The 26,944-nt window shown below is 40.0% G+C and overlaps 1 protein-coding gene across 1 annotated transcript in view; it reads right to left on the reverse strand.

The window, feature by feature from the left end:
* Positions 1-17,332: 17,332 nt before the first annotated feature.
* LOC126393459 (CUB and sushi domain-containing protein 1-like) overlaps positions 17,333-26,944 on the reverse strand; it is a 316,678-nt gene continuing 307,066 nt past the window's right edge. Inside the window, exons 70-72 of the mRNA XM_050049648.1 lie at positions 26,832-26,919; positions 26,435-26,561; positions 17,333-19,626 (exon numbers count right to left, since the gene is read on the reverse strand). Coding sequence (XP_049905605.1) covers positions 19,467-19,626; positions 26,435-26,561; positions 26,832-26,919 — 375 coding nt within the window. The 3' untranslated portion in view covers positions 17,333-19,466. The remainder of the gene's footprint in view (positions 19,627-26,434; positions 26,562-26,831; positions 26,920-26,944) is intronic.

Here is a 26,944-nt window from a genome sequence, read left to right on the forward strand (position 1 = left end):
CACAGTGACTCAAATAATAGTAAAAGTGATAAAAATAGGACAAGAATAACCCGATGACATCACACACGCCGTGAAAGACGACCGGGGATAATTGGTGAGTACCAGCGTGTAGCGTGTACCAGGCATAATGCAAGTCCTGAGTCTGAAATATGTCTGTCAGCGAGTCCTACTCCACCTACTTAGACTCCACCGTAGACAACAGCAGCATTTCTCCGACCACGTAGCGAGCCACAAGCTCCGTGGCTTCTTTCAGACTGATAGGTTTAACATTATCTCTGTTATTGGAACCAAACAACAGCCGTTGCTGTTTCGGAGCTGAAGGACCAGCGTTCTAAACGTAACGGAAGTAACTGATGTCTTGTTTGAAAATGTACTTAAGTATTTGATTACTCAAACAGCAAACTAACGCATTAGGTTACTCGTTACTGCAAAAAGTAATCAAAGTACTTTAACGCTACTCTAACTTTGTAACGCGTTATACCCAACTCTGTACGCTAACAACAGATCGGAAATGTGCGACAATATTTTTTGCTGACACCAGATCAAACAAAAGCCAGAGACTATATTTCATTAAGTTGCTGTGAGGTGTAAATTCTCTACTTCTAAGCAGAAGGCAGGAGGTAACATTATCTCAAAAGACTGACTGTCGAATGAGGGGTCGCAGACTGATGATTCAACTCTTTGACTTTCAGGGAGCAGACCTAAATAAGAGTAAAGATTGTTAGCTGCTATGTGAAAGCAGCGACTATGAAAATGACATTGACACATATTGGCCCCACTCCCACAAAAACTGATCACTCATCCAGACTCTTCCCCCTGTTTAGTTCCTTTCTTCCTGCCAAACAAGATTTTGTTTGTCCCACCTGGTGACCAAGATTGTACAGTCTGTATTATGATGATAACCGCTTAGAGTCCAGTGTAATTAAAGGAGATTGGCAATTTGAAAACTGAGGGGGATGAAAAGCACTGCACACCATCCAACAGCACAAAACACACAAGAATTACAGGTGTCCTCAGCTGTAGGTGGACTAGGTATGACTTTTACAAGTAAACTCGTAACAGTTAAAACGACAACTTTAAATGTGCACCATAGCCATGATAAGCACTGGTGGATGAGACGTAACGGTAAAACTGTGAAACTGTCTTTCCCTTTATCAAAGACTATGAACCTGTGTGACACGATGTGGCCAGAAATATTTATAGTATGATCTTCCAGGTTTAGCTACTTAGGATCTTAAAACGCAGGCCTTTACACACACGCACACACACTGCTGACTCCAGCATAAGGTGTGGTAATCCATTTTGCTCTCCCACCCTCTCTCTCACTTGCTCGGTTTGGTGTGTTCAAGTGTGGGGCAGCATCATTCTGAACATAAATGCACACTATCCTTCACTGGTACAGGATATCAGGCACATAACATGCTAAATTAAGACATCTGTATATGAAAATTTTCTGAATATAAAAATTTGTGTTTCTTTAAACAACATGACTTCCTGTTTTTAATATAATCTAGATTTCTTTGATATGAACTTCTAAATTCATTTTAACTGAGTGCATCTCAGGTGGCATTCTGTGTTTATACAGCATTTAGCGAAATGAATTAACTGGTGTGGTGATCAGCAACACTGTGAGGCCCAGACACACCTAACCAAAGAACTAGTGGTGACAAAGTCAGACTGTTGCTTTGCCTCACGTCACCTGTGTCTTGGCCAAAAAGGTGCACCTGAACACACCACAAAGACTACAGCAAACAGCCAATAAGTATGTACGTTCTGCACCTGAGTGAAAGGAAATAACTCTATACCAGCAGGAAGCGGTGGTCTGCATATGTCATTCAAAAAGGGAAACCGGAAGACTGACAGGACAGATTGAAGATGCTAGTAAGGCAGTTAGCACCTTGTGTGGAAAGAATAATGATTTTCTTGTGTGCAAGTGAACAGTAAGACAAACAATTAAGAACTGTTTCTACTCAAAAACCCAACGGCTAAAAAAATAACACCCACTTGACTAGCCATTTGTTTACTTTACTTACTTCTATTTCCATTCTCGTGCAGTGAGCTGAACTACTAATCAGAGTGATTTCACTCCCTGACAGGCCCCACCTGCTCCGACAACAATTCAACAAGCTGAATCAGCTGAAAAACAGCCAACAAGTGCCTATTAGTGCCAACAGTGCGGGACACACCGCCAAAACTAGGGTGACAGACACTTACAGACAGCACAACACTGACCAACAGCCAACTGGCGGCTTGGTGTGTCAGGACCCTTACACTTTAAGGTTAATACCTTAGAGGTACTGATACAAATAACATACTGAACTGCACAACAAGGGGACATGAAGATGACCACAGGTAATGATTTAATGTTTACAAAAGAATAGAGAAAAGCAAAAAGTGGAGAAAATTGGAGAGAACTGATGTAAACAAGAGGAGAGGAGACAATGACAACAAAGACAAAAAAAAAAGAGAAATAGTTTTTGTGCCATCTGTTTCAGTCATGACAGCGTGCAAGTCTTCCTTTGCCTGTCCCTTCCCCCATTTTTTTTACATTTTACTTTTTTTGTCTTTATTTGTTGGATACTTCTGTAGTAGTACTAACATTATGTGCATTACTGGTTAAGATGTGAAACACAAAGGAAAAAACAAAATGTATCTCAAGCAACAGTGATAATAAATGACTGGGTGATTCAGGCGACATCAATAATATCACTGCTTGAAATGGGAGGAGGTTCGCATCGCTCAAAGGCAGAAGTATTAAAGATTCTGTGACATGCAATACAGTGCATCAGTGTAAATGTGTGTGTGCGCATGTGTTTGAGTAAGACAGAGCATGTGCACAATCATGCACGTGGAAATGAGTGGAAATGTGAGCACGTTACACACTGTCTCCCTCTTGCTTTCACTCTGTTTCAGCTGACAGAAAACAATTTTGAGTTATCAGACCAGTTTAATAAAGCATGGGTGAAGACCATCTGTCTACCCAAGTCCACACACACTCACAGAGACCGCTAAAATACTGTTGGACATGGACAACACCATAAAAGACAAATAAAAATTAAAGAATATCTTACTCAGATACCTCAAAGCTCAATTATGCTACACAGTAGCACAGACAGCGTTCAGTCCCATGACATCAAGGTATACAATTGTTGCTGTTAAAATATGACCAGATTTATAATGGTGATTAAAATGCCTCATTTATAATACTGTTTCATATCTCTTCTCTTTCTCTCTGAAAGGGCGTAGGGATGCCTTTGTGACAGTGATCTGCAAAACTGCTAGAAATTTGCTAAAGGGGCCACCAAAGTTGTCAGATTTCAAACTGTACTGATAGCGGCTTCTTATTAATCAATCAATCAATCAATCAATCAATCAATCAATCAATCAAAACAGTTGTTTCTTAATTAGAGGATTATATATCTCATACTTCAGTAATCAAATTGCAGTATTGTTTCCTCCGTGCCTACGGCAGATAATCATCAGGGATGGACTTTAAATTCCAAAGTATTTCTTAGCCTGAGGTGGTGGTATCAGAAAGTAATTGTCTAAATGTCACCACTTTGTGTTTTGGCTGATGGATAAAAGCCTTGTTTTGTGCTAATAATTAGTTCCCCTGTGTTATGTTAATGGAGTGTAATCCGCTCGCAGGTAACTTTTTGAAAACAACCTGTATTTGTAAAACTGATGGTTTTCTGAGTGATCTCTGCAAAGTATAGTGGGTTACAGTAATCACTGTATCCTTACATATTCATGTTATTAAACTATTACTTATATTACGGAAAGTTGGGATAGTGCAAGGCTTTATCTTGCAGGGTGTTTACTGCATCTAAAGGCCTTCTGCATACTGCTGAGCTTCCTGCCTCACATGAGGTGAGGTGGGTTGCCATGCATAAAACAACTGCAGCAGCAAAGAGGTCCATACAGAAACAAAAGGGAAGCAGGATATTACTGAATAGATTTTACAACAGCGTCAGGCACCAACAGATCACAGAGAGCAAAAGACAAGTATCCTACTGTAGCTGTGGATAGATTACTGGACAGGCCTCCCGGGTACAGGTCCAGGGGCCCACAGGTCCAGGGGCCCAAAGTGTCAGGGGCCTTTCTCGCCCTGCAACATGTCACTGAAATTACTGTAACATGTACCAATCAGGTAAAGATTTAAAATGACAACGAAGAGACAAAATAACTGCAAAGAGATCCAAAACGCCAACAAAAAATTCACAAATTACCTCAGAGACACAAAACCACAAAAGATGCATAACGAAAGAGATGCAAGCCAACAACAACCAGAAAAGGTGATGAGGCCTTTTGCATATCTGTGCCCAGGGGCCCACTGTCTCACAATGGGAGCGTATCTATGTTACCCGGGTTCTATGTTCCCCATTTAACCCTGCAAAAAAGGTTCTATGTTCCCGCTTACACAAAAAAGGTTCTATGTTTCCCTCTTACTAAAAAAAGGCTCTATGTTCCCCGCTTATCCAAAAAAAGGCAGGAAACATAGCAGTTGCATTAATATGTTGTTTTAACATCTCTAAACACACACAACGGAACATAATGGGGAGAAATTACAATCAGAAACTTACCCTTTGGGCGATCTATGGTGGGCAATCTGGGCAATTATATCCTTTACAGAAGGTTTTTTAATCCAGCCGTTAAATGCAGTGTTTCAGTCAGTGCAGATTTCTTCGAGCAGCCAAAGACCAACTGGTAAGAAAAGAATAATTATCATGGCCGAAATAAAGATAAATAAGCTGTTAAGTGCAGCGTTTTTTCGGGAACTCTGTTCAGTAAATCCACCATGATTATTTATTAGTTTTGTGATAAAAATAAATGCGTCTATGTTGTTGATCACGGATGTTGATATCACCTGTTCAGTTCGGTCCTTCGACCAATCAGATACTCAGATTTCTTCCTCTCTTGTTTTTATGACGGTAGCGTCAGGAGCAGCCAAAGACCACCTGGTGGCAAGATAGTTATCTACCAGTGTTCGTAAACAAAAGAATAATTAGATATAAAGATTTTTTAAAAATGCCTTACTCATTTCAATGACAAATTTTTTTTTTTAAAAAAAATTCTGCTTTAAATAAACTAAACTATGTAAACTATGTGTTTCATACATGTTTCCCTGTACCCATAAGCAAACGGGGAAACGCATTAACTGTACATAATTATTTATCTTTATCTTTATTTCGGCCATGATCAATATTCTTTTGTTTACGAACACTGGTAGATAACTATCTTGCCACCAGGTGGTCTTTGGCTGCTCCTGACGCTACCGTCATAAAAACAAGAGAGGAAGAAATCTGAGTATCTGATTGGTCGAAGGACCGAACTGAACAGGTGATATCAACATCCGTGATCAACAACATAGACGCATTTATTTTTATCACAAAACTAATAAATAATCATGGTGGATTTACCGAACAGAGTTCCAGAATAAACGCTGCACTTAACAGCATATTTATCTTTATTTCGGCCATGATAATTATTCTTTTCTTACCAGTTGGTCTTTGGCTGCTCGAAGAAATCTGCACTGACTGAAACACTGCATTTAACGGCTGGATTAAAAAACTTCCTGTAAAGGATATAATTGCCCAGATTGCCCACCACAGATCGCCCAAAGGGTAAGTTTCTGATTGTAATTTCTCCCCATTATGCTCCGTTGTGTGTGTTTAGAGATGTTAAAACAACATATTAATGCAACTGCTATGTTTCCTGCCTTTTTTGGATAAGCGGGGAACATAGAGCCTTTTTTGCAGGGTTAAATGGGGAACATAGAACCTTTTTTGCAGGGTTAAATGGGGAACATAGAACCCGGGGAACATAGGGATGACCCCCTCACAACCTGCCCATGACTACAGTTTGCCATGACCAATTTATACCAACAATGCAGCGCCACGGACAGCGACAGTTCATGGTTGACAGGACAGGTGAAAGCTCACAGATGTAGACTGCCAGTGTAAATAAATGAGTAAATAAATAAGTAAATTAATTTTTACTCACACTGTCGCCGCTGAACCGTCTCAGGTAGTCCAGTCATTTCCATTCTCCGTATTGCCGCACTAAATCCGTCAGTGTGAAGCCTGGCTTGTCGTTGTTCATGCACAGGTAACGGCTGGAGGGGAAATCCGATTTTAACGTAAGTACGCGGCAGTGAAGGCACCACAAACGATGCGCATTTGACTGCAGAATAATCTTGATAATGATGCTGCCGGGGAAAACAGCATTTCAACCTGTCTCTACTTAACATTATAGTGTGCCATATTTTCTCAAAAGAGCGCATTTTATAAAAGTTTGAGCGGAAGAAATCACTTCAAATCGTAATAATTAGAAGAAGGATGCTCACCAGGCTAGCAATAGCTGCTAACACGTTAGCTTTCCAGGTGTGATGAAATGCGCTCCACCGTTGTATAGCGTCTCCCCCAGTAATGCGTGGTGCACCCCCTGGTGGTTACAGTCAGGTAGCTTTAGGTGAAAAGGGAACACAGACGTTTCTTCGACAACACCACCACTAAATCTTCAAACAAAGTTTTCCACACCTGTTAGTTAAACTCACTCAGCCCCAAAAGTCTCATTGTGTGCTGTAGGATTTCGTTTCCCTAACCGCTGGTAAAGACTTTTGAAGTTAAAAACAAACAAACTCGATTGCTTTTCAGTAAGCTGACGCGCTGTAGCAGCTCCACTTGCCCTCGTTTAGCTAATTACCGTCAGCCGTCACGCGGAGGCCACTTTGAGAACGGAGGGAAAGTGAGCGGGCCGAAGAGCCAACTATGGTGATGATAACACAGCTGTTACGTCATTCTCGGAACCCATCGGCTGTTTTCGGCGTAGAGTCTGTATATAGAGACTACTGTAACGTTAACCGATGATGGATAGAATAAAGGTAGCAGATATAAAGTGTAACCTTAACTATATTCGCCGATCGTGTCAAAGAAGGAATGAAACTCTACCAAAAATAAAGTTTTTCTGGAGGTCTAAAATTGATAAACTGGAGAAGGGCTTTGCTTTTACCTCGTAGCTAAATATTGTGTCTCAAATAAAGCTAAAGAAGGACACCCCAAAGTTCCTATACCCTGCCAGTTGTCTTATTGCTAAATTTACTGACACTGATGCTCCTTGCTCCTTTTTGTAAACATAATATCAAAATAATATTAAAAAGTAGCACTTATACTAAATAACTTATCTTTTTTTGCTTTTGGGATGTTGTAAAATATCCAATATATTTTAGACCAGTCTGTAATCTCATTTCTTTGAAAACTCTAATTCACCTTACTCCTTTAACCTCAGGGACATTTTTTGTTAGTATGAAAACTCAGATAACAGTGCTCTTGAATATCTAATTAATTTTGTTATTCTTAATGCTCTTTTTTTTTTAAACAGAAATCTGTTCAGTCACCTCCTGAATTATTATTATCTTTTCTCCTCTTCTCAAGTCACTCAGTTCGTTAAAAATAAATAAATAAAATAAAATAAAATACCAAGCTTTTGGATAATTATGCATTTTTTTCCCCCTGAATCTTCTGACTTTTTTCATATGCTTGTACCCCTGTTTATCCTCTTTATGTTGATGTGTTTTTGTTTATGTTGTGATTTGTATTTACAGACACAACAATCTACATAAATATCAACTGCAATTGGCTATATGGCTTTTCAGTAAAATATCAAACTATTAATGTGATTTTCATAAGAAACTATAACCCTTTCTACTACTAGATGAGTGAACCTATACACATGAGTCTGCTTAATTTATTCAGTTTTATTTTCTGTTGTTATTTTATTTATTTTTTCATTCATTCATTTACGCCTTCGCTGGCAAACAGCTTAAGTTTTACATATGTTACTGCCACCAAACCATGGATGTATTTTCTTGCATCAAATGCATAACTGCAATGCATTGTGGGTGATATAGATCTGGAGTGACCATTGTTGTTGATTTGCTCCCTCAGCCTTCCAAGGATCGATCTCACCAAGTTCATTTCAGTTTTTCACACGAATGGAACCACACCTATGGCAGCCGGGATTCAAAGTCATCAAGGACATGTTGCACGACAAAATTCCTGTTTGCTCCGACCTATTGGCACCAACTCCCCTACTATAAAAAAATAATTTTGTGTAGTCTATTCATTTTTTTTTTTTTTTTACATCACAGCCTCCTACCTTTTTTTAGATAGGCCTACCAAACCCCTCCTTTAAAATCATATAGTGGTGCTACTTCCTCCTCAGCGGTCACCTCTCACCTGTGATGCTCCCCTAGGATCCATCCTTAATCCCTGTGGTTTAGAAGGGAACTTCAATCTTTTAGTAGCCTATCTTTCATGTCAGGAATAAAGTTTTGAAACTCTCCATCTCAAGATAAATTAATCAAAACCTGTTTGAAGCCCATCACTCTGCAGAACACTGGTGGTATTCTATCTGTGAATGTCAAGCTTTCAGCCATAAACTGTACTTTAATATTGACATCTTGTGTGTTAATGGGGTTACTACCAGCTGAGGGGCATTTAAATATATATTTTTAGTCTCCTGTTGATCTAAAGAAAGCCGTATGCTTTTACTTACATGATCGTCTGTATCTGCTAATTCAAGTGCTTTATTGAGGCTATACCACATGTAAATGACTGAAATATTCAAATCAGAGAGGCCACATTTTTAATGGCTGCCCCAGTTTAGAATATAGATAACTACTCTAGTTGTTCGCGTGTCATGATCAAAACTTGATCTTGAGTCATCTCTGGCTCCATGCATCATATCTCGCAATCTCTTGTTAAGTTCTTGAAATGTTTAATCCCAAATTCTCCTATAAACCAGCTTGTAACATTGTTTTGTAAGGTGCTGTATAAATAAAGTTTCAGCCGTTACAAGACATTATCCTGCCTCATGTTTCCGGCCGGTGACACGCTGTGGCCGACTGGTTGTGCTGCGTTTCTCTCTTCACTGCTCCAGCTCTCTCCTCCTCTAGTTTCATATGAGTCAGTAATGGAATCTCTTCACTTGTGCGTTACATACATTCAATTTCTCAGTGATATGATTTGCAGGTCCCAAAGTTTTTGACCGTCTGCGTAACCATGGTAACATGCTGGTAAAGTACAGAGTCCAGAAAAGACACAAAATTGACGACTTCTTTCAAATTTCTGACCATGGTGTGGATGTAGGGATGTAAATACCACGTCTATGGAGAATAGGGTATGAACACTTGTTAGATTATGACTTGTAATACTTGTTACTATACTTAACTTGTTGGGTTGGCAGTAGCTCTGTCCACAGGGACTTGGCTTGGCCTGTTCAAGTCCCTGTATGGACCAAGCGTGGAGCGTGGACTCGTAGCTGGAGAGGTGCCAGCTCGCCTCATGGGCACTGCTGAGGTGTTGTTCAGCAAGGCACTGAACCCCTAACTGCTCAGGGCGCCTGTCCAAGGCAGCTCCCTCGCTCTGACATCTCTCCATTTAATGCATGTATAGTTCCTGTCTGTGCATGTGTGTGAATTTCAGGCCTGTGTATATGACAACAGAGTGGAGAAAATTGAATTTCCCCTCGTCTTCTTCTAAGGGTGACAGAGATTGTGCCAAAAAAGGTTCCCATTCAAAGAGCGTACTACCACGAAACATTAGTACTCAGCAATATACAGTAAGTGAGATGATCCACTCCAATCCCTACAGTTAATAAGCAGTAATTGACCTTCACATTGTTTGCTATTAGTAACGGAGTGACTTAGTGTAGATTATTCTATACACACAATGGAGAGGCAAACATAAAGTTCTTTAACACACACTTTGCCATGGATTATCCCTTATTAATATCAGGATTAAGGTGCTCCTCACTGAAAAGACCAAACTGTGCAGGAGTTTGACTGTGAATATAATATTAGGCAATTAGTCCATATGGTGGCAATATTAAATGAGCCCCTATTTCAATGTTTGTCTCTCTATCCATCCCTATATCTATCCATCCATCCATCCATTGAGACACAGAGTACATCATGGACAGTCTTTCAAAGAGCTAATAAAAATAGACAAACACTAAGAAAAACTCACCTGACAAGTACATCTTTAGGTAAACTGGAGCACCTGGAGGAAACCTAAGAAAACATACACACACAGAGGCTTAGCCATTCAAGTAGGATTTAAAGGTGTGTAAGATTTAGGGGGATTTAGTGGCATCTAGCTGTGAGGACTCAAAGGGTTTTTACCAAGGGCTGAATAACAGAAGTTTCCTCCTCTCCAAAACTACAGAGCCAGTGATTTAAAGGTAGGGTCTGGAGGATTTTCCAGTTGCTGTTTGTAAACACACATTCACATTTGGCCCCTCCTATCAGGCTCAACTCTCCCGGGTGTATTCACATTTGGCCCCTCCTATCAGGCTCAACTCTCCCGGGTGTACAGAGCCCGGAGGTACGGAAGAAGGCCTCACAGAAGAGGTTCAGGCAAGGCTCGCGCTGGTGCACGCTCGGACACGGCACCTGCGCTCTCTCATTGGCTGGGGAAATCTCCGCCCAGAAGCGGCCCGAGCTCACAAAAACATCAAAATACAGTTAAAGGGCAGGAGCTCTGCAAACAGAGTCACCACCACACATGAGTAGAAGCCCATAGGTGACGATTAAGCGGGATTTCATTTGTATATGTCTATATTTTGTTTTGTCTGAAAATCCTCCAGATCCTACCTTTAAACTGGTAAGAATACTGAATAAAGCAGTTTCACATCACAAATCAGTTTTTCCCCGATGTCGTTCAGTTCTTTGGAAACAGGCTGTTTGCCCAGGGTGTCGGTGAAGATTCTCAGTCTTCTAGGTCATGGTAATCTAAAGTGCTATATCGAAGGCAACTGGAATTGCTTATGTTTCTTGAAGACGTTTCACCTCTCATTCAAGAAGCTTCTTCAGTTCTAAATGACTGGTGCGGAGTCGACAGGCTTTAAGCTGTGTGGGTGTGAACCCTTCCAGAGTCATTGTGGTCACATGTGAGTCGTTGACCCACCTGGCCATGATGTATGTCTTTAGGGTCAGATGGGTCCAGATGTGAATGGGTGTGAAGTCGTCTGGGAAGGGATCCCAAGACCGCATTGTAGGTGGGTGATAAGTGGTGTTCCAGTTTGACGTAGATGGCTTCTTTCATGCCTCTTTCCAACCATCTTTCCTCCCTGGCCAAGATGTGCACATTGCTGTCCTCAAAAGAGTGTCCCTTCTCCTTTAGATGAAAGTGGACAGCTGAATCTTGACCTGCCCAGCACCTTCTACTTTGTGCTCACCTTTTTTTTCTGATAACTTAAGATCCAGAGGTTCAGCAGGTTTTCAATGGGAGCCAAAATATCCATAAAGGGTCTCCTCTAGGGATAAATGGATCCTGTGATTTAAACTAGTAAAAACACGGAATTAAGCAGTTTCACATTAAAAAAATCTGTGTTTTTACATCGCTGCTCCCATGGAGGGGCTGCTAACTAAGGTGGCCGACGCAAAAACGCAAAATGGCCCTATCTAGAGCCAGTATTTGGTTTGTCCTTTCTGAGCTACTGTAGAAACATGGTGGTGCAATGTGGCAGTCTCCTCCTGCTCCCTATGTAGAAATAAACGGCTTATTCTAAGGTCACAAAAACACAACAATTCTTATTTTCAGATGATTATACAGTAAAGAAAACATACTATTATATTCAATTTCTGCCAACATATCCCCCTAAATGCTACACACTGGACCTTTAAACTATGACTGAAGGGACCATGCCAACTAAACATATTCAATCAAATACAATCATACAAAAGACGAGGTCATAATTCAGGACAGAAATTCACAAAAACATTAGCACAAAAGAGAAGGTATTGTATCAAAAACTTTATTCTCAAATAATGTTTTCAAAATAGCTGATAGATAAACTGTGAGTCTCTTTAACAGCAGGTTGTGAGGCTGCATTCACATACAGTATCTGTTGTTTAACCATTTACAACACTCCATGTTGTTTCTCTCTCGTGATCTCATGGGAGGACAGAAAAATGCCCTTTTCTCGTCCTTTAATTCAAAACTTAGAGTATACTAGTTAAGATGGGAGCCTCCAGAACGGTTGCTGATTTGCTAATGCGTCTGTTAGAGCCTAAATTTACCACAACTCCATTTTCCACTCTAAACCCATCATGTCTAAGCAAGGAGAACCAGATTCCTCCTTGTTTAGACAGAAATGAGGTCAGATTTTGGTCCGTAAAGGGGTCAAGTCATCCAAAATCTTTTGTGCCTGTGGACGTGGAAGTCTTCCCTCTCCCAGATATAGACATTAGGATCAGCCACACAGGGCTGCTGTTACACAAGAACACGGCCTTTTTTAAAGGAGGTGTCATTTTCAATCCATCCGTGAATACTGTTTATGACATTATGACACTAAACATCTGGTGTTGTTTAACGGAAAGAGTGTATCTAAAATCAATTCAAAAAAATGTATGTAAACAACATAATTTAATGCAAGAAATCACCGATGCTCAGGCAACTCGTAGGGCACAGCTGCCACATTAAAAGCCACATTATATATCATATTTCTGCAATGAATGGTGACTTAAAAATGTCCAAAAGAAACACATACTCTGCCGGCCCCGCGCTGTAGAGCAGTAGGAGCTGACACATCATTTTATAAGACCAAAGTGTTTTAGATTGTGAATATAAAACTTTTTACAGGTGCGACCCAGAGATAAGTGTCTCTCCAGCGTGAGGGAAAATTAACTCTGGGTCCCACAAGGTTTTCTGTTCCTGTGTAAGAGCAGCCGTAATGGACAAAAGAGATCATATGACATTTTGATATTTGATACTCAGTTTGAACCATAGATTTTTTTTTTTTTACATGGTGTGTAACAGTAAAAACATTGACTTTAATGAACAAGATTTTGTTGTACCTACATCATTAATCATAAAAAGTACAGCATGTTTAATAATTTGTTTTTTACAAATTCTCCATAAAAAATAGATTTCTGTACAAAAATTTTTTTTTCTTTTGCACCTACTTCAAGTTCAGCAGCACATGATGATGGCGAGAGGTGACAGTGATGGCAATGACGGTGATAATGATGCTTTGAAACAATAATGTTAACGATGGCGGCAGCTTCCTGGTGAGGACTTGCCATTTTTCAACATATCGCTGTGCCAGTTAGGACAGCAAAAACAATATTTTTTTCAGGAGACATTTATAAGCGACAAACTTATTTACTGCATGTCAATATGTGTTGCTGAAACGCATCCTGTCAAAATAACGTGTGAATATAACACTAATATGTGTGGTGTCCCAATCTACAAGCTGCCATGTGCCGAAATGACAATTATTCATCCTTTGCACTGATGATTGAAGCAGGGCTGCAGTCAGCTCACGCTCAATTCAGACACACCGGTTTTAGATTTTCTTCAAATCTCTGACGCTGAATGTATGGCATGAGAAGTATGTACTATCCGAACCACTAAGAGGAAGGTGACACAAAGGCCTGTCAAGGGCAACAGTGAATATTTTAATTCGATTACACTACAAACTGAATCTGAAAGCAGCCAGAAACGCACACAGGAAGGTCCGATTTCCATCTGGCAATGAATGACAGTGCAGATAAAAATCCAGAAAAGCTGCTGAGCCACATATGAACACATGTATGACACTGTTGTTTTCCAGCACTTTACCTACAGTATTCCTGCAGGAAAAGTTCAGCGGCGTCACTCTGCAGCCCTCCCTGGATGTATGTGCACCGGTGTTTAAAGGGCTCTCAAACCCCATCTTGATGTAATTTAGATACACCTTACAGCTGCATCGAGCCGTATTCTGTGTTTTAACACCTGGTGGAAAAAACCCATCTCTACCACGTGACACTGTGCGAAAAGGCAATGTGTGACATTTACAATTTTAGCTGGTATTTTTTTAAGCTCATAGCGACCTGGGCCCCTTTGTTTCAATGAGGACTGCTGACAATACCACTTTAGAGAAAGTAAGGGACAAACTTCTTCCCAAACTGTGAAAAGTCTCAGCTGAAGAAGCAGAAACAACCTTGGCATTTCAAAATTTAGTGGGTAGTTGTATCTTTGTTGTAGCCAGCTGTCGCTCTTTAAAATAGCAAGGACTGCTGACAATGCCAAATGAAGGACAAAAGTGGAAACTTCTTCACAAATTGCGAAGAAAGTCTTGAGTGATAGCCACATTTTAAAGTCATCTCAGAGGAGGTGTGTGTCACATTCAGAGGGATACTGATCTATGAATCTCAGAGGCCAGAAGTCTCTGTGTCACACTGTATCAGCTTTACTGTATGTGGATGAGAATAGCCTAAATGTTGTTGTGAAAGTATGCTCCAAAATAATAGGAGCCCAGTGAGGAGACCTCCTCTGAGAGAAACAGGTGGCTCAGAAAGCAAAAGGAATTCGCAGCCAATCGGACCATATCCTGTCCAGTGAATTCACTGTAATGCCCTCAGGCCGACAGTATAATGTGCCCCTTAGGAGAATAAACTGCCACTCTGAGTCCTTCATTGCTTCTGCTATCAGACTACTTAATGTCAGCAGAGCTATTTTAAGTGAATTTTTGTGGTCCACTTATACATTTATATTTATATATATATCTGTGTGTGTAGACGGGCATTTAATAGGACTTTTTTTTAACTTGGTTATTTATATGAAATGCAACAAACGGTTTATTTAATTGGCTCATTCTCCTACTTTTCCCCCAACAGAAATGAACTGAAGAGCCTAAACCAACTAGGGTCCTTTGTTATAACATTTGATTCTATTCAGATTTAAAATAAGGTGCGACACACTTTCCGCTTCAATGAAAAATGGTGTCCATTATAAGATGGCGTCCAAAGAGTGATCTTTATCAGAGCCACAATAGACCTCCTCTTTCCGCTATTCATAGGTCGAGGGGAAACACAGTTAGACTGCAGAGAATGGTGCCTTTCTTCCCATTCCTTTAATTTAATTAAATAGTCATGAAAATGAATAATCTTCAGCTATCAGCTCGACATCTGTCTCCTTTTGGACTACAAACTGGACACAATGTCTTGGTGACCCTGTTGAAGACTTTTTTGTTAAAACTGTGACCTAGCACTTCAACAATCCAGGGCTGGTTTCAGCACCTCCACCATGACTCAGCATATCTGTAGTCTAAATTTACCCAGGTATTAGAATCAAGGGGAAACAATATTACAGAAATACTGTAATAACAGCTCTGCCATAAGCTTGAGACCATTTCCCCAAATTTCTATGGGCACACACGATCTGAAATCCAACCTCTGTAGTACTACTCTGATCTTTTCATGCCAGGATAAACTGGGACAACGTTGAGTCTAAATTTTCTAGTTTGAGCACACTGGGAGATCAGATCTGTGTCATTAATTGTTATAAATTAGACCCTTTATTACACCTGTGGAAACCTTGCAGCCTCTAATTTTCAGGCTCCATTATGCTCTCTTGACTCCATAGGAAATCTCAACTGAATTAATTAAATCAATTAAAATAGAAGCATGGGGTGCACTCCAGCAATAAAAAGAGAGCGGGCTCGCTATCTCGTGAGCAGATGCTCTGCTGTTGTTTACAGATGCCTTGTTTATTTCTGTGAGGAGATTTTGAATGTGTGTCTTCTGTCTTGCTGCCCTTTTTAACTGTTGCCACTATTATAGCTGATACACGCATCTGCATTCCTTTATTTTCTGTGCCTCACACCGGTGCATGTGCGTTTGGCTGTCTGACCATGACCCTGCCACTGAGGCTGTGAATGACAGGCCGACAATGGATATTATAATACGGACAATATCCTGTAGTCATGCTCCCAAACATAATCGCCATTGTTTCAGGGACATTTCATTTGCAACATCCATGTTTGGAGAAGATTCGGTTTCAATTAAATGAGCTGAAAATGTAAATAGAAACTGCAATTTGCTCGTTACATGATTCATTCTCACTTATTTCAGAACAGGTGGATGTGACAACCTTCTCATGCCAAATGTTTTTCTTTCCAGTATTTGAGTCCTGGGGAAAATCCACTCTCTGATTTTAGTGAATTGAGTATTGGCTTGAAATATAACACTGTAATGGACAAAATCGTCGTTTCACCAGTTGTAAGTTTTCATTATCTGATATCTCATACATTCCACTCACCATTTGATAACATATGTGTGAATGAATGGATTTGTGATTTGTGATTTATTATTTGTCTGTATGACAGTTTGATGGATTGAGGTTGAGCGATTGAAAACATGAGGAACATAAACAAAAACTCATTTGGACGATGAAACTCATGCAGGTTAAAGCAAATGCCTGAAGTGCGATGCCAGACTGGCGTGTGTGCATGGAGAGTGAAACAAACAAGAAACAGGCCTGAAGACACTGACAGACACACACTGAAAGCAGTTACATCTGTGATCTAAACCAAGTGCAGCATCTTTCGAAAAAATAAAATTATTTTGAGAGAGCACTGCGAGAAATAACAAGCTTGGCAAGTGATTTGAAACTAGTAAATTTTCTCCAATCCCGCAGGCTTATGGGTGTTAGTACGACATTTCGACTCAAAATACCAGGAAATAAGCTGAATGCGAGGTCCCACCCGCTAAGCTTGTGTATTTGTTGCAGTGAGGTTCCAGCATTGATAAGCAGGATGTAACTTACTCTCTGCACACGAGGTATTTCTCAAACAATGGAGGGGCTCAGGGGGGGCGATAGCTGTCGACAACAATAATTGTGCATGTTGTCTTCATACTGAATCTGTTTGTCCTCTGCCTTACATGACCAATTCTCAAACAGATCACAAATACGCTGTGAGCTCTTTAAAAAGGTGTGTTGAAAGAAGATCATGTGCATCGGATATGTGGCATGTGTTGAATGATGATGCATGATAATGTGAGAACACATCCTTTTAAAGAGAGTTAGAGAAACAGTCACGTTGTTTCTGAAAGCTAACACTGTCTGCGAAACTGAAAAATGAGCCCATACTGAGATACTAGTATTTAGTCTTTATGTACTATTAAGAGTACTGTACAGTATCTCAGAAAATGATGGAGTTTAATGCCTTGAAATAAAACTAGCAGTGTGGCAGCAGTGTTTCAGTGGGACCGTACCGCAAATTATGGATGTGAGCCTTTCTGTATATTTCAGTGTGAGCTTTCAGAAACATCCACTGTTCTATAAATGGCAAAAAAAAGTGGTGTCATTATGTGACACTAGAAGCTCGGAGGTCCATGGGTAAACTGATCCCAACTTTCTGGTTGGCTAGCATGTTGTCATGGCAACAAAATAAACAACGTTATAGCATGTGGTCACACCTTCTGCTAACAGGGAGTGTGAAATATAAATGTGTATATACAAACTCTCTGTAACCCTGTATTTTGTCATTTTATCATCTTTTTAAAGATAGAAGTTTTTGAATAAAATTCTCTTTTATTTTTTGAATGACTCATTTTTCAAACCCATTTCAGACCCAAAAATTATTCATTTTTTCATAACCCAGTCAGAAAAACACACTAGTGCAAAATTTGTGCGGTTTAAGAGTTTATATAAAGTTTATATTTTGGGGTCCCCAGCAGCAGTGGTTTGGGAAGTCCCATGGGGCCACTGGGTATTTGAACATGGAGTCTGTTCATCAATATCTTCACTGAAGAAAAATGCCAGAAGAGACAAATAGAGACAACTATTTGCCTCTGTTTCCATAGCAACCTGTCCTTGTCTCTCTCTTCCCCAGCACGACTGACAGAGGTGTCTATCTTTCCATTTGTCTGCGTCCGTCCGTCTAATTTCTGTCAGTCAACCAGTCCGTCTGTTAATCTGTTCATCTATTTCTGATTTTGTGGCTGGAGAGTATGCTGTAGGAAAAAAAAAAGAAAAAAAAAAGAAAGAAATCAGTCATCACTTGACTGATAATCCCGACCGGAGTTACGAGAAGACAAATCATTTCCTGGATTTGGCCACAGCTGATTGCAGCAGTTGACGATCTTGACAGCTTATTGCCTCCAGGCTTCCACTTGTTCAGCCACCAAGCACAGAATCCTGGCTAGTCCAAGAACAAGAATCAGTTGTCTGACTCTTTGATTGTGTTAGACAGGCCTCTGGAAACCAGTCCACTGTGTACACCAACCCGGCAACTTAAATGTCTGGTTTTCTGGCTCGACACAGTCTGCCTAGTGCTAGTGTGGAATATTGTACATAGGACTGATTTTAAGTGTGTAGTACCTCTATAGAATATTTGAAAACGTCCAAAACTCATCTAGAACTAGTTCACAGGTTCTCATATTAAACCTGGGAAAATAGCATTTGCAAATGCTTGATTTGGTGTGTTTTAGCCTAAAAGAGTTGCCAAATACTGCAGGTAGACGCTGTCATAATGGGCAATACAGTAAATGGCAGAAAGTAAAGACAATCACAGGCATCTGTTTAAATATCCATTATTGACTGACAACTCAACTTACCCAACTCTGTGATTGTCCTGCTATTAAACCTGACCCATTCAGATCTCAAAGTAGGCTAAAACAAACATTTTAACTGTATCTGCAACTGTTATTTGACCCTGGTTTGTCTAGCACTAGTCCACCACTCCTAGTACTAATCTAATACTAGTATCCAGTACTGGATGAGAGTTTCTTTAAAGGAATTTGTCTGGTTCAGCTTGTCACTGCATCGACTGCATTTGGTTGTCAACTTTACAGCAGTCTGTACGATCAATGTCAGATTCCACCAACACAGACTCTGTAAGCTGTAATTACGTCAGAGAGTCCAGTCTTGTCAAGTCCAGCGTGATGGAAGTCCAGAGGGAGGTTTTTGGTCCAGCACCAAAGATGGTTTTTGTGTTGACATATAGGAACCATCCAATTACTATTCGATGTCTGGAGGGGGTTGAAGGGGGGGGCTGTAGTCTATGTGCTTCCCCTTAGGGTGGAACCTTGCATCGGTCACACCCATGTCTGGCCTGCAGCAGGGGAGTTAGTAAGTTAAGCGTTGGCCTATACCACTGTGCAAATTTGGCATGGGGTATGGGGCTAGGTTGGGTTAGCCACTATTCGTGGACCATATGACTGTGGCCATACAAAGCCCTTTCCTTAAGGAGGTTGGGTCAAATTTTGCAGAACTGACACTGGACAAGCACTGTTCAATGAGGTTGTCGCTCTTGGAGGAAGTTCAATTAGTTGTACGATCTTTCTGTGTTTTTCCTTGTTGTCTGAATATCAACATTGCTTTAGAAGAATTCTGGTCCCAGCACTGATCTCCTGAACAACACAAGTGATGACGTCATTGTCTACTCCCTCGTGTACTGATTCCAACTTATTTAGGGAGAGGTGGATGATACCGTTGTTCAGGTGGGAGGTAGAGCAGAGCTGCATTACTGTGAGTATTATGCTGACAGAGGACCAGCATGCTACACTACAGACTGCTCACGGTGACGAGTCCAAATCATAAGTTTGTTCTTTCTTCTCTGTTTGGTTAAACCACATCGCAGACTGCAACAGGGAGTTTGGACTGAACCACTGTATGGGTAGTGGCTGGTTTGTTGGACTATACCACAGTGCAGACTGTATTGAGTGTGGTATCGAATCGAACTGCCTTAGCCTCAGTGGGCTTCATGTTGGTGTCATACATTGGGTTTTCAAATGAGGCCTGACCATTGGAGCTCTCATGGCCGACATAGCCATTGAACTGGACCTTGGGACGCGTCCTGCAAAACAAAATGAAAAGAAAATTATGTTTTTTTATGGCAGGTTTTTGGTTTCACAAGGATATCTTTACAAAGTTGCATTTAAAGTTGGGAAAAGAAAACAGTCAAACCAAAAGGATGCAGGTCTCTGAAAAACAATATGACAAGTAAAACACAAACTAATAGACATTTAAGCACCGCAAAACTGAGTTTCTCAAATTTGTTATTGTCCTTGTAGTAATATACAATACATTTTCGCTCTCACCAGCTCTGCCATATAAAATCACAGACAGCCACTTCCAATAAAACAAGCTCAAACATGTATGCCCAGCACAAAACGACAAGGAGCCTCAGTAAAGCAGTGAGCATCCAGCAGATTCAGATAAAGGTATTTTTTCACTAAAGTTGGTGAACCAAACTAGAGCCAAAAGGTCTGGGAATATTAGGCTACACTCGTGAGGTAACCAGAAACATGACTCATGACATGATGGGATTGTATATTGCTTTTTGTTCTACTGTGTCTATGAATTATGAAGCCTTTTCGACCCCTAGCTGTTCAAAATTTCCCTTATGAAGCTTTAAGTGTAAAGATTCCAGCTGATTACAGGATGGTGGTACATATTTAAGTCTTTAATCTGTGTGAAAAGCTTAAACAAGATAAGACAGAGTACATACTGTACAACATGCTATAATTTGCACTGCATGTCCTATTTAACTTCACTGATGTAGGAAGCACAGGTGTTCAGGAAAATTCAACGACTACTGAAATGCAACATGTTCTGGGACTACATATGTAGAGGAACCTGTGCATAATTGTAGGGGCATAGATTAACCATTAACTGAATATTGACTCTTCTATATCATTTTGTCTTGTTGAGTTCTGCAACCAATTCAAAAATTCAATCAAAGACGTTACCTTAAGCGAATACTTCACCCCCAAATGACCATTTGTGTATAAATTACTCACCCCATGTTACGCTGAATTTGCGAAGGAAAAAAAAAAAGAAGTTTTCCAGCATGCCTTCAATGAACAAAGAATCCAAAAAAGGCAAACATGGTTGATGAACTGAAGTCACTGGGGACCACATTTAACAACTGCAAAACCAAAACTGTATCAAAACATCAGTTTACAAGCTCTCACACAACACGTGCAGTGTAATCCAAGTCTCATTTATCCAGCTGTATGCTCAGTACTTCCCAAACACATGCATTTCTGCATTTGCAATTTGAAACTGAACTGAAAGTGGAAGCATAGATAAGTTTTACTTTTAGCCCCAGTTGGAGAGGGCTGGCGGCAAGGTAATGCCTGTGAGCATGGATAAATGAGACTTGGATTATACTGCATGAGTTGTGTGAGAGTTTGTAAACAGATGTTTTGTCAGTTTTGCTGTTGTTAAATGTGGTCCCCAATAACTTTAACCCATCAACAATATTTGCCATTTTTGGATTCTTCAACCCTTCTCAGTTCACATGCAAGAAAAACGTTTCCTTCCTAATTTTAAAATAACACAAGGTGAGTAACTGATATACAAATGGACATTTCCGGGTGAATTATTCCCTTAAAAAATCAGTCTCTGTCCTTTTAGTGGCCTTGTTAGCCATGTTGGGCAAGAGCTTCACCCTTAACATTAAAGGCACAACCTCACTAAGAGCAGGTCTCTGGTATAAATGCACAAATTGCAGGGAAAATGATGGTGGGAGTGAGAACATGAACCATTACAACTGCCTGCTTCAGTGGTTCAGCTGCCCAGTGCCCATCTGCTGCTCTCATGTGAGTGTGTTTGCATGCGTGCAACCTGCCATCATCCTGCAAATGGTACCCAATGGTTTTAGTTCAAAAGAATATATTATTACTCAATGTGGCTGAATGAGGATTTTAAGAAACTTACTGCAGGAGTTCAAACGGATATGCGGTGGAATATGACTACCCCCTCCTAATTTGTCTGTTTGTCGCAGATTACATTTCTGGATAATCAGGTCCTATAATCCAGTTAGATATAATCACTTACTCCCAAACCCTGTGGAACTATTAGCAGGGAGGAGTGCTGCAGCTGAAACACTGTTTGACTCTGACCTCATTAAGAGTGTGTGTATGTGTGTGGTTGTATGTGTATGTGTGTGTCTGTGTGCACGCGCACTGGTAGAAATCCAACCCTGGGGAGCCACTAAGCCTACCCTACATGCTCAACCCATTACTTTACAAAACTGCACACACACCAACACACACCGCAGACCTCCCTGTGTGGCAGTAGTTCAAATCGCTGCACTAGTTTCTGGTTGTGGCTGAAGGTGCAATAGTTTAGTTTTATTGGTAGAATGAAAAACGACTCATAGAATTGCTTTGACAGTGGTACTATACAGACGTGGGCCAAAGCAGGAAGAAACTGCAATGTGCACACTCACCTTGCTGTTATATTGTCTCACTGAAGATGCTACATTGTTAAGTTAATGAATAATTTCTGTCACCTTGCGGTTATGTTGGGCTGGGGCAGTGGTTCTCAACCAAGGGTCCAAGAGGTCCCCATAAAAATGTGGAAAAGTTTATTTTCATATTTTAATTTACTTTAGAAGAGAGCCCAATGTCAGTAATCATATCAAACAACCACAGTCTTGCCTGAGGCAAAATCTAATCAAAAGGGGGTCTGTGATCTGGTGTGCATCAGATTAGTGGTCCTTGACAGGAAGAAAGGTTGAGAAGTATTGGACTATGGCGTTGTGTTTGCAAAGTTAACTTTACCACACAGCTACTGTCAAGTAGGGATGGGAATTGACAGCCACTTCCAAATTGTTTGATCCATTAAATTATATACCTCTGAGATCATTAATGACTTTTATCAATGCTAGGTTGTTTTTCTGACAGTTGCTCACTGCAAAACAATGGCAAAACCGCTAGAAACTTGCTACAAGAGGGAGTCATGGCAGGGACGGAGAAATGGTCCAAATTGTGGCTTCATTTAATTTTAGAAAGATGACAACAGTGCTGCTTGTAATGTCAATGCAATTATAATTTCAAGTCAGGGTGGAAACACCAGCAATATACTGGAGCTTCTTTCTACAAAATATGGGCTTAAATTTCAGGAATGCCATGTATTTGACACTTAACGCACAAGTGCTACTGCCTCCCAACTGAGCAGCATGTCTGTTACTGAGGGTAAATACCCTGTTATAATAACATTAGTGCCACGCAGCTTCACTGTGTTCAGACTCAGAGATAATAAAACAGTTGCACTGTGGCTGAAAACTTGTAAAAGCCTACTTTTTTGATACAGAAAAGTTATAAAGGATCAATAAAGAATTGGATTTATGTGCAGGACTGATAGTACCACTGGTATCAACAAAATCTTATCAATTCCCATCCCTTCCGTCAAGTCAAGATGAAAGTAATGAAAGTTACAAGTAGCAGTAAAAATTTACAAAAGCAGCAGCACACAGAAGTAAACATATGACTTGTTTCAATTAGACCTCTTTATCGTACATCAAATGTTGTATTTGTTCTTGATGACATCATGCTGACAGAGAGATGACAATGAGATCAAAGACAAAATAAATCTGTCTAGCTTTAAATGATTGCTGTTTTAACACAGTAGGGCTGCACTACCTTTAAAAAAACCTTAAGATTATGTGTTCATTTTTTCCATGTTTCCTGAGTATAAATGTCACCCCAATTACTTTGAGCAGATATGATGAGTCTCCTTGTTTCATTTCCCTCGGAGTTAATATAAAAAAGAGCACACACACAACTCAGTTCAGTTCAGGAAATATGAATCTCACAATTTGGTCCATTGTGCAGCCTTACTAAACAGCATGAAGCAAAATCTGAAAACTAAAAAACAAGGGATGACGAGTTTGACGGAGGATGTGGCGGCGGGCGGAGGTCTGGTTGCTGTTTGAAACCAGGTGAATGACAGGTGCCAGTCTTACCTGCCGCCAGGCCCCCAGGTGTCTTTTGGTCTCTCATTGTCATCTGTGTCAGCAGACAATGTCCTGCATACAACCATCAGCTTTAATATACATCATCTGTCATTGCACACTGCTAACTGGCCAGCAGGTTGTGTTACATAGTGTAAAGTAATGATAGTGTTAGTGGCGTTTGGTATACTACACTGTGCCTTGCCCACAACAGTCACCATCTTAGCATTCACAGGATTTACTAAACTAACTAGTAAATATCAAGGCACATTCCTAACTTGCTAACATAGCATGTTTCTAGCTGGACATACAGTCTGTGTTTCCTCTATAACATCAGTATTTCACTGCAGACAGAATACTGCAGCATACAGCTACTGTAAATCACAAGCCAACGGATTAACGTGTAATAATGACAATTGTTAGATGAGCAAGATGACTTTGTAAAACTTTGAGTGATGAAGTGCAGAAGTTAGAACATCCCTTAGATGTAGGATCTTAAAAAGGTCTTAAATAGTCTAAAAAAAGAAACAGTAATGATGACATTTTACCCTCAATATAGTTGTGAATAATCTGGCATCTTTAGTCTTTTGTGACCTTTTTTTGGGAACAATACTTATTATCTAAGGTCAATCAGATTTAATCTTCATGGTACGCTTGGAGTTTTGGAGCTATAATTAACTCAAAAAAATTTCTACAAACCTGCCTCTCCTTCCAAAAATATGTACCCGGTGCACTCATTATATTTCAATAGTGATTTAGGATTCAGTGTGTATCAAACAGCCATCTCCTCAGTTTGGAAGTGACTCAAATAAATCAGGTTTTCAAAGAGAAAAAACCCCCATCATTACTGTCTTAACTACACAGGATCTGTTTTAATGCTGGTGCAAGCTTGGCAAAAGCACAAATGCTGGTTGGCTCCCAAGATGGAAGGTGGCAAGTAATTTACTTGTCTGCCTGCACTTATTTAAGTAGTACTCACACTTGCTTTGCATCTCATATGCATCTAAATTCACATCAGTGTATATCTTTCAATGTCATTATGGAAGATTTGTACTGGGTTGGATTATTGGGTGATGCTTAACATTAACGTCCTCTACAGTTGGTTGTAGGATGTGCAAAGGTGTCCCACTTTAAAGTTTTTGTCATGTAAATGTGATCTTTATGGGAGGTGCGCATCCAGGCAAGCAACGGAATAAACAAACTACATTTTTTAAAACTTTGAACGGCTCCAGGCAAAACATTTTAGCTCCTGGCTCGTATGGAAGCTGTCAAGGTGTTGCAGCCGGGAGGTGCAGTGCGACTCTGACTGCTGACAAAGTATCCTGCCTTCTTGTCTGTGCTGGAGCGGAGCTGAACTTGCACCTCTGGCCATCAAAAAAAAAGAAAAGGCATCCCAAAGCCATGTGCCCCTGCATCTGCACCTTCAATAAATTAGAGCCCTGTTTCTCAAAATACACACGGTATGAACTGTTTCGTGGAAGGAAAGGTAAATAGGCTTACGCTGTTGTGTTAGACTACAATATTAGTTTAATTTTCGTGTAACAAAACCTGTCACTTCAAAATGCTTCAAGTGCAGCTACAACTGATAGCAGAGAAATGTCTGCAGTCTAAAACATCATCAATAAACTGCATCAGTGCTCATATTTATCAAGCATCTCAGAATCCCTCCTGGGAATTGTGCTGTATGTTTGACCTTTTCTTCAGAGTAGGACTTAAATACTGTAGAGTACCTAATTAATCCTGGTGGGATTTTTCACTCTTACAACACCTTAGAGCAAATAAAGACAAATAAACAATACTCAATCAAATAATGAGCAAAGAAAGGAAGGGAGTTATTAAGTAAGTTTTGGACACCTGCTCTCAATAAAGAGTTTTTTTTTTTTTTTTTAAATTGATACCTCAAGGTTGGACTAAATGCCATCACATTCATAAAGAAACCACTGTAGGGGTGTCTTAATATATTGGTATTGACGATAACCGTGATATTTAAAAGGAAAATGTTGAAGTCATGTTAATAATGCGCATATAATAATACTGTGTAATTAGTCCAGCGCCTCTTAAGTCATTTTAATTTCTCTCCGTTCTTGCTTTATCTCCACAAAGTTAAAGATTAATTTGACGGAGCATTATTATTAATATTTTCACATTTATTACAGATACTGCGATGATAATCAAGTTATGAAAATCTGATCATCTGCCAGCCTTAGACTGTTGTTTTAGATACATTTCATTGTTGCCAATTAAGTGTAAATTACAAGAGCTTGTTTGTGGAGTTTTGTGAAAAGGGCATTACTCATCTGACCAAAAAAAAAAAATATATATTTTTTTTTAATGCAACTGTAAACTCCTGCAGCACTCTGTGTTTTAATCTTGACAATGTAAGATGACTTTCCAAGGTTCACAAAGTTTGAAAAATGTTTTTAAATCAACGAAAATGGACAAAGTATGTGTAGTTAGGACTCATTTCTTTCTTTGAGAAGCTTGATAAATACAGGCTGAGGTTTTAGTGCCAGCCCCAAAGAATTAGAGGAACATTCACCAAAAAGGCAGACACACAGTAATAAGACTTTCATCAGCGCGAGCCTTAAGAGATCATAATGCGATGCTACCCAAAGACATGTCTCAAATTTCTCAAAGTTAGAGAGTGCGGGTGTTTTAAGGAAATGCATGAAATAAATTACTGAATAAGGGAATAGTGGTGCACTGGAAAAAAAAAAACATTCAAGAAACCATTAAAATACCCTGAAAATCATGAAGTTACATCTGCACAGGTAATAATTCAAGGGGGATATTTTATTTTAATTATTTATAAGGTGAACCTGCTAAGGATCAACGGGGCAAACACCTGTTTTGTATTCTAGCGTGCTGGTCATCTGTTCTTACTCTGTTGGACTGACACTGAGGATATACTGTAGCTTACCTGTGCTTGTAGAGGTAGAAGGCAAATCCAGACAGGATGAGGGCAAAGAAGGGAACTAAGATGGCTGCTGCCACAGAGCTGCTGTTAGTGTAGGGGTTGGATGGGTCCATTGCCATGGTTACAGGGCCTGGGGATACAGACACAGATGAACCCACACATCCATGAACACATAAACACCCATTTGTGCATGTGTAACAGAGGCTTCTTGTATTAGTAGTCTGTTGAGCTCTGCCTTTTCATGTTTACTCAGTCTGAAATTGAATTAAGTTTAAATTGAGAAAAACATTTCAATATTTTTTCAATTTGACGGAATATTTTAGTCCCACTTTCAGTGTGACATCAAGGCTGTATTGTTTGTTGGGGTTGTAATTGGTGCTGATGTTACGGACAGACCTACCTTGCCTTGTCAGATGGAACTTGCCGAAGTCTTTACTGTGAATGTGCCCCTGGTAGACAAACGTCTTCTGGTCTGATTCTGCAGTAACCTGAAAAACAAAGCAGTCAGTGTTC

Source organism: Epinephelus moara, chromosome 1 (genome assembly GCF_006386435.1).
Source record: "Epinephelus moara isolate mb chromosome 1, YSFRI_EMoa_1.0, whole genome shotgun sequence".
Lineage (NCBI taxonomy): Eukaryota > Metazoa > Chordata > Actinopteri > Perciformes > Serranidae > Epinephelus > Epinephelus moara.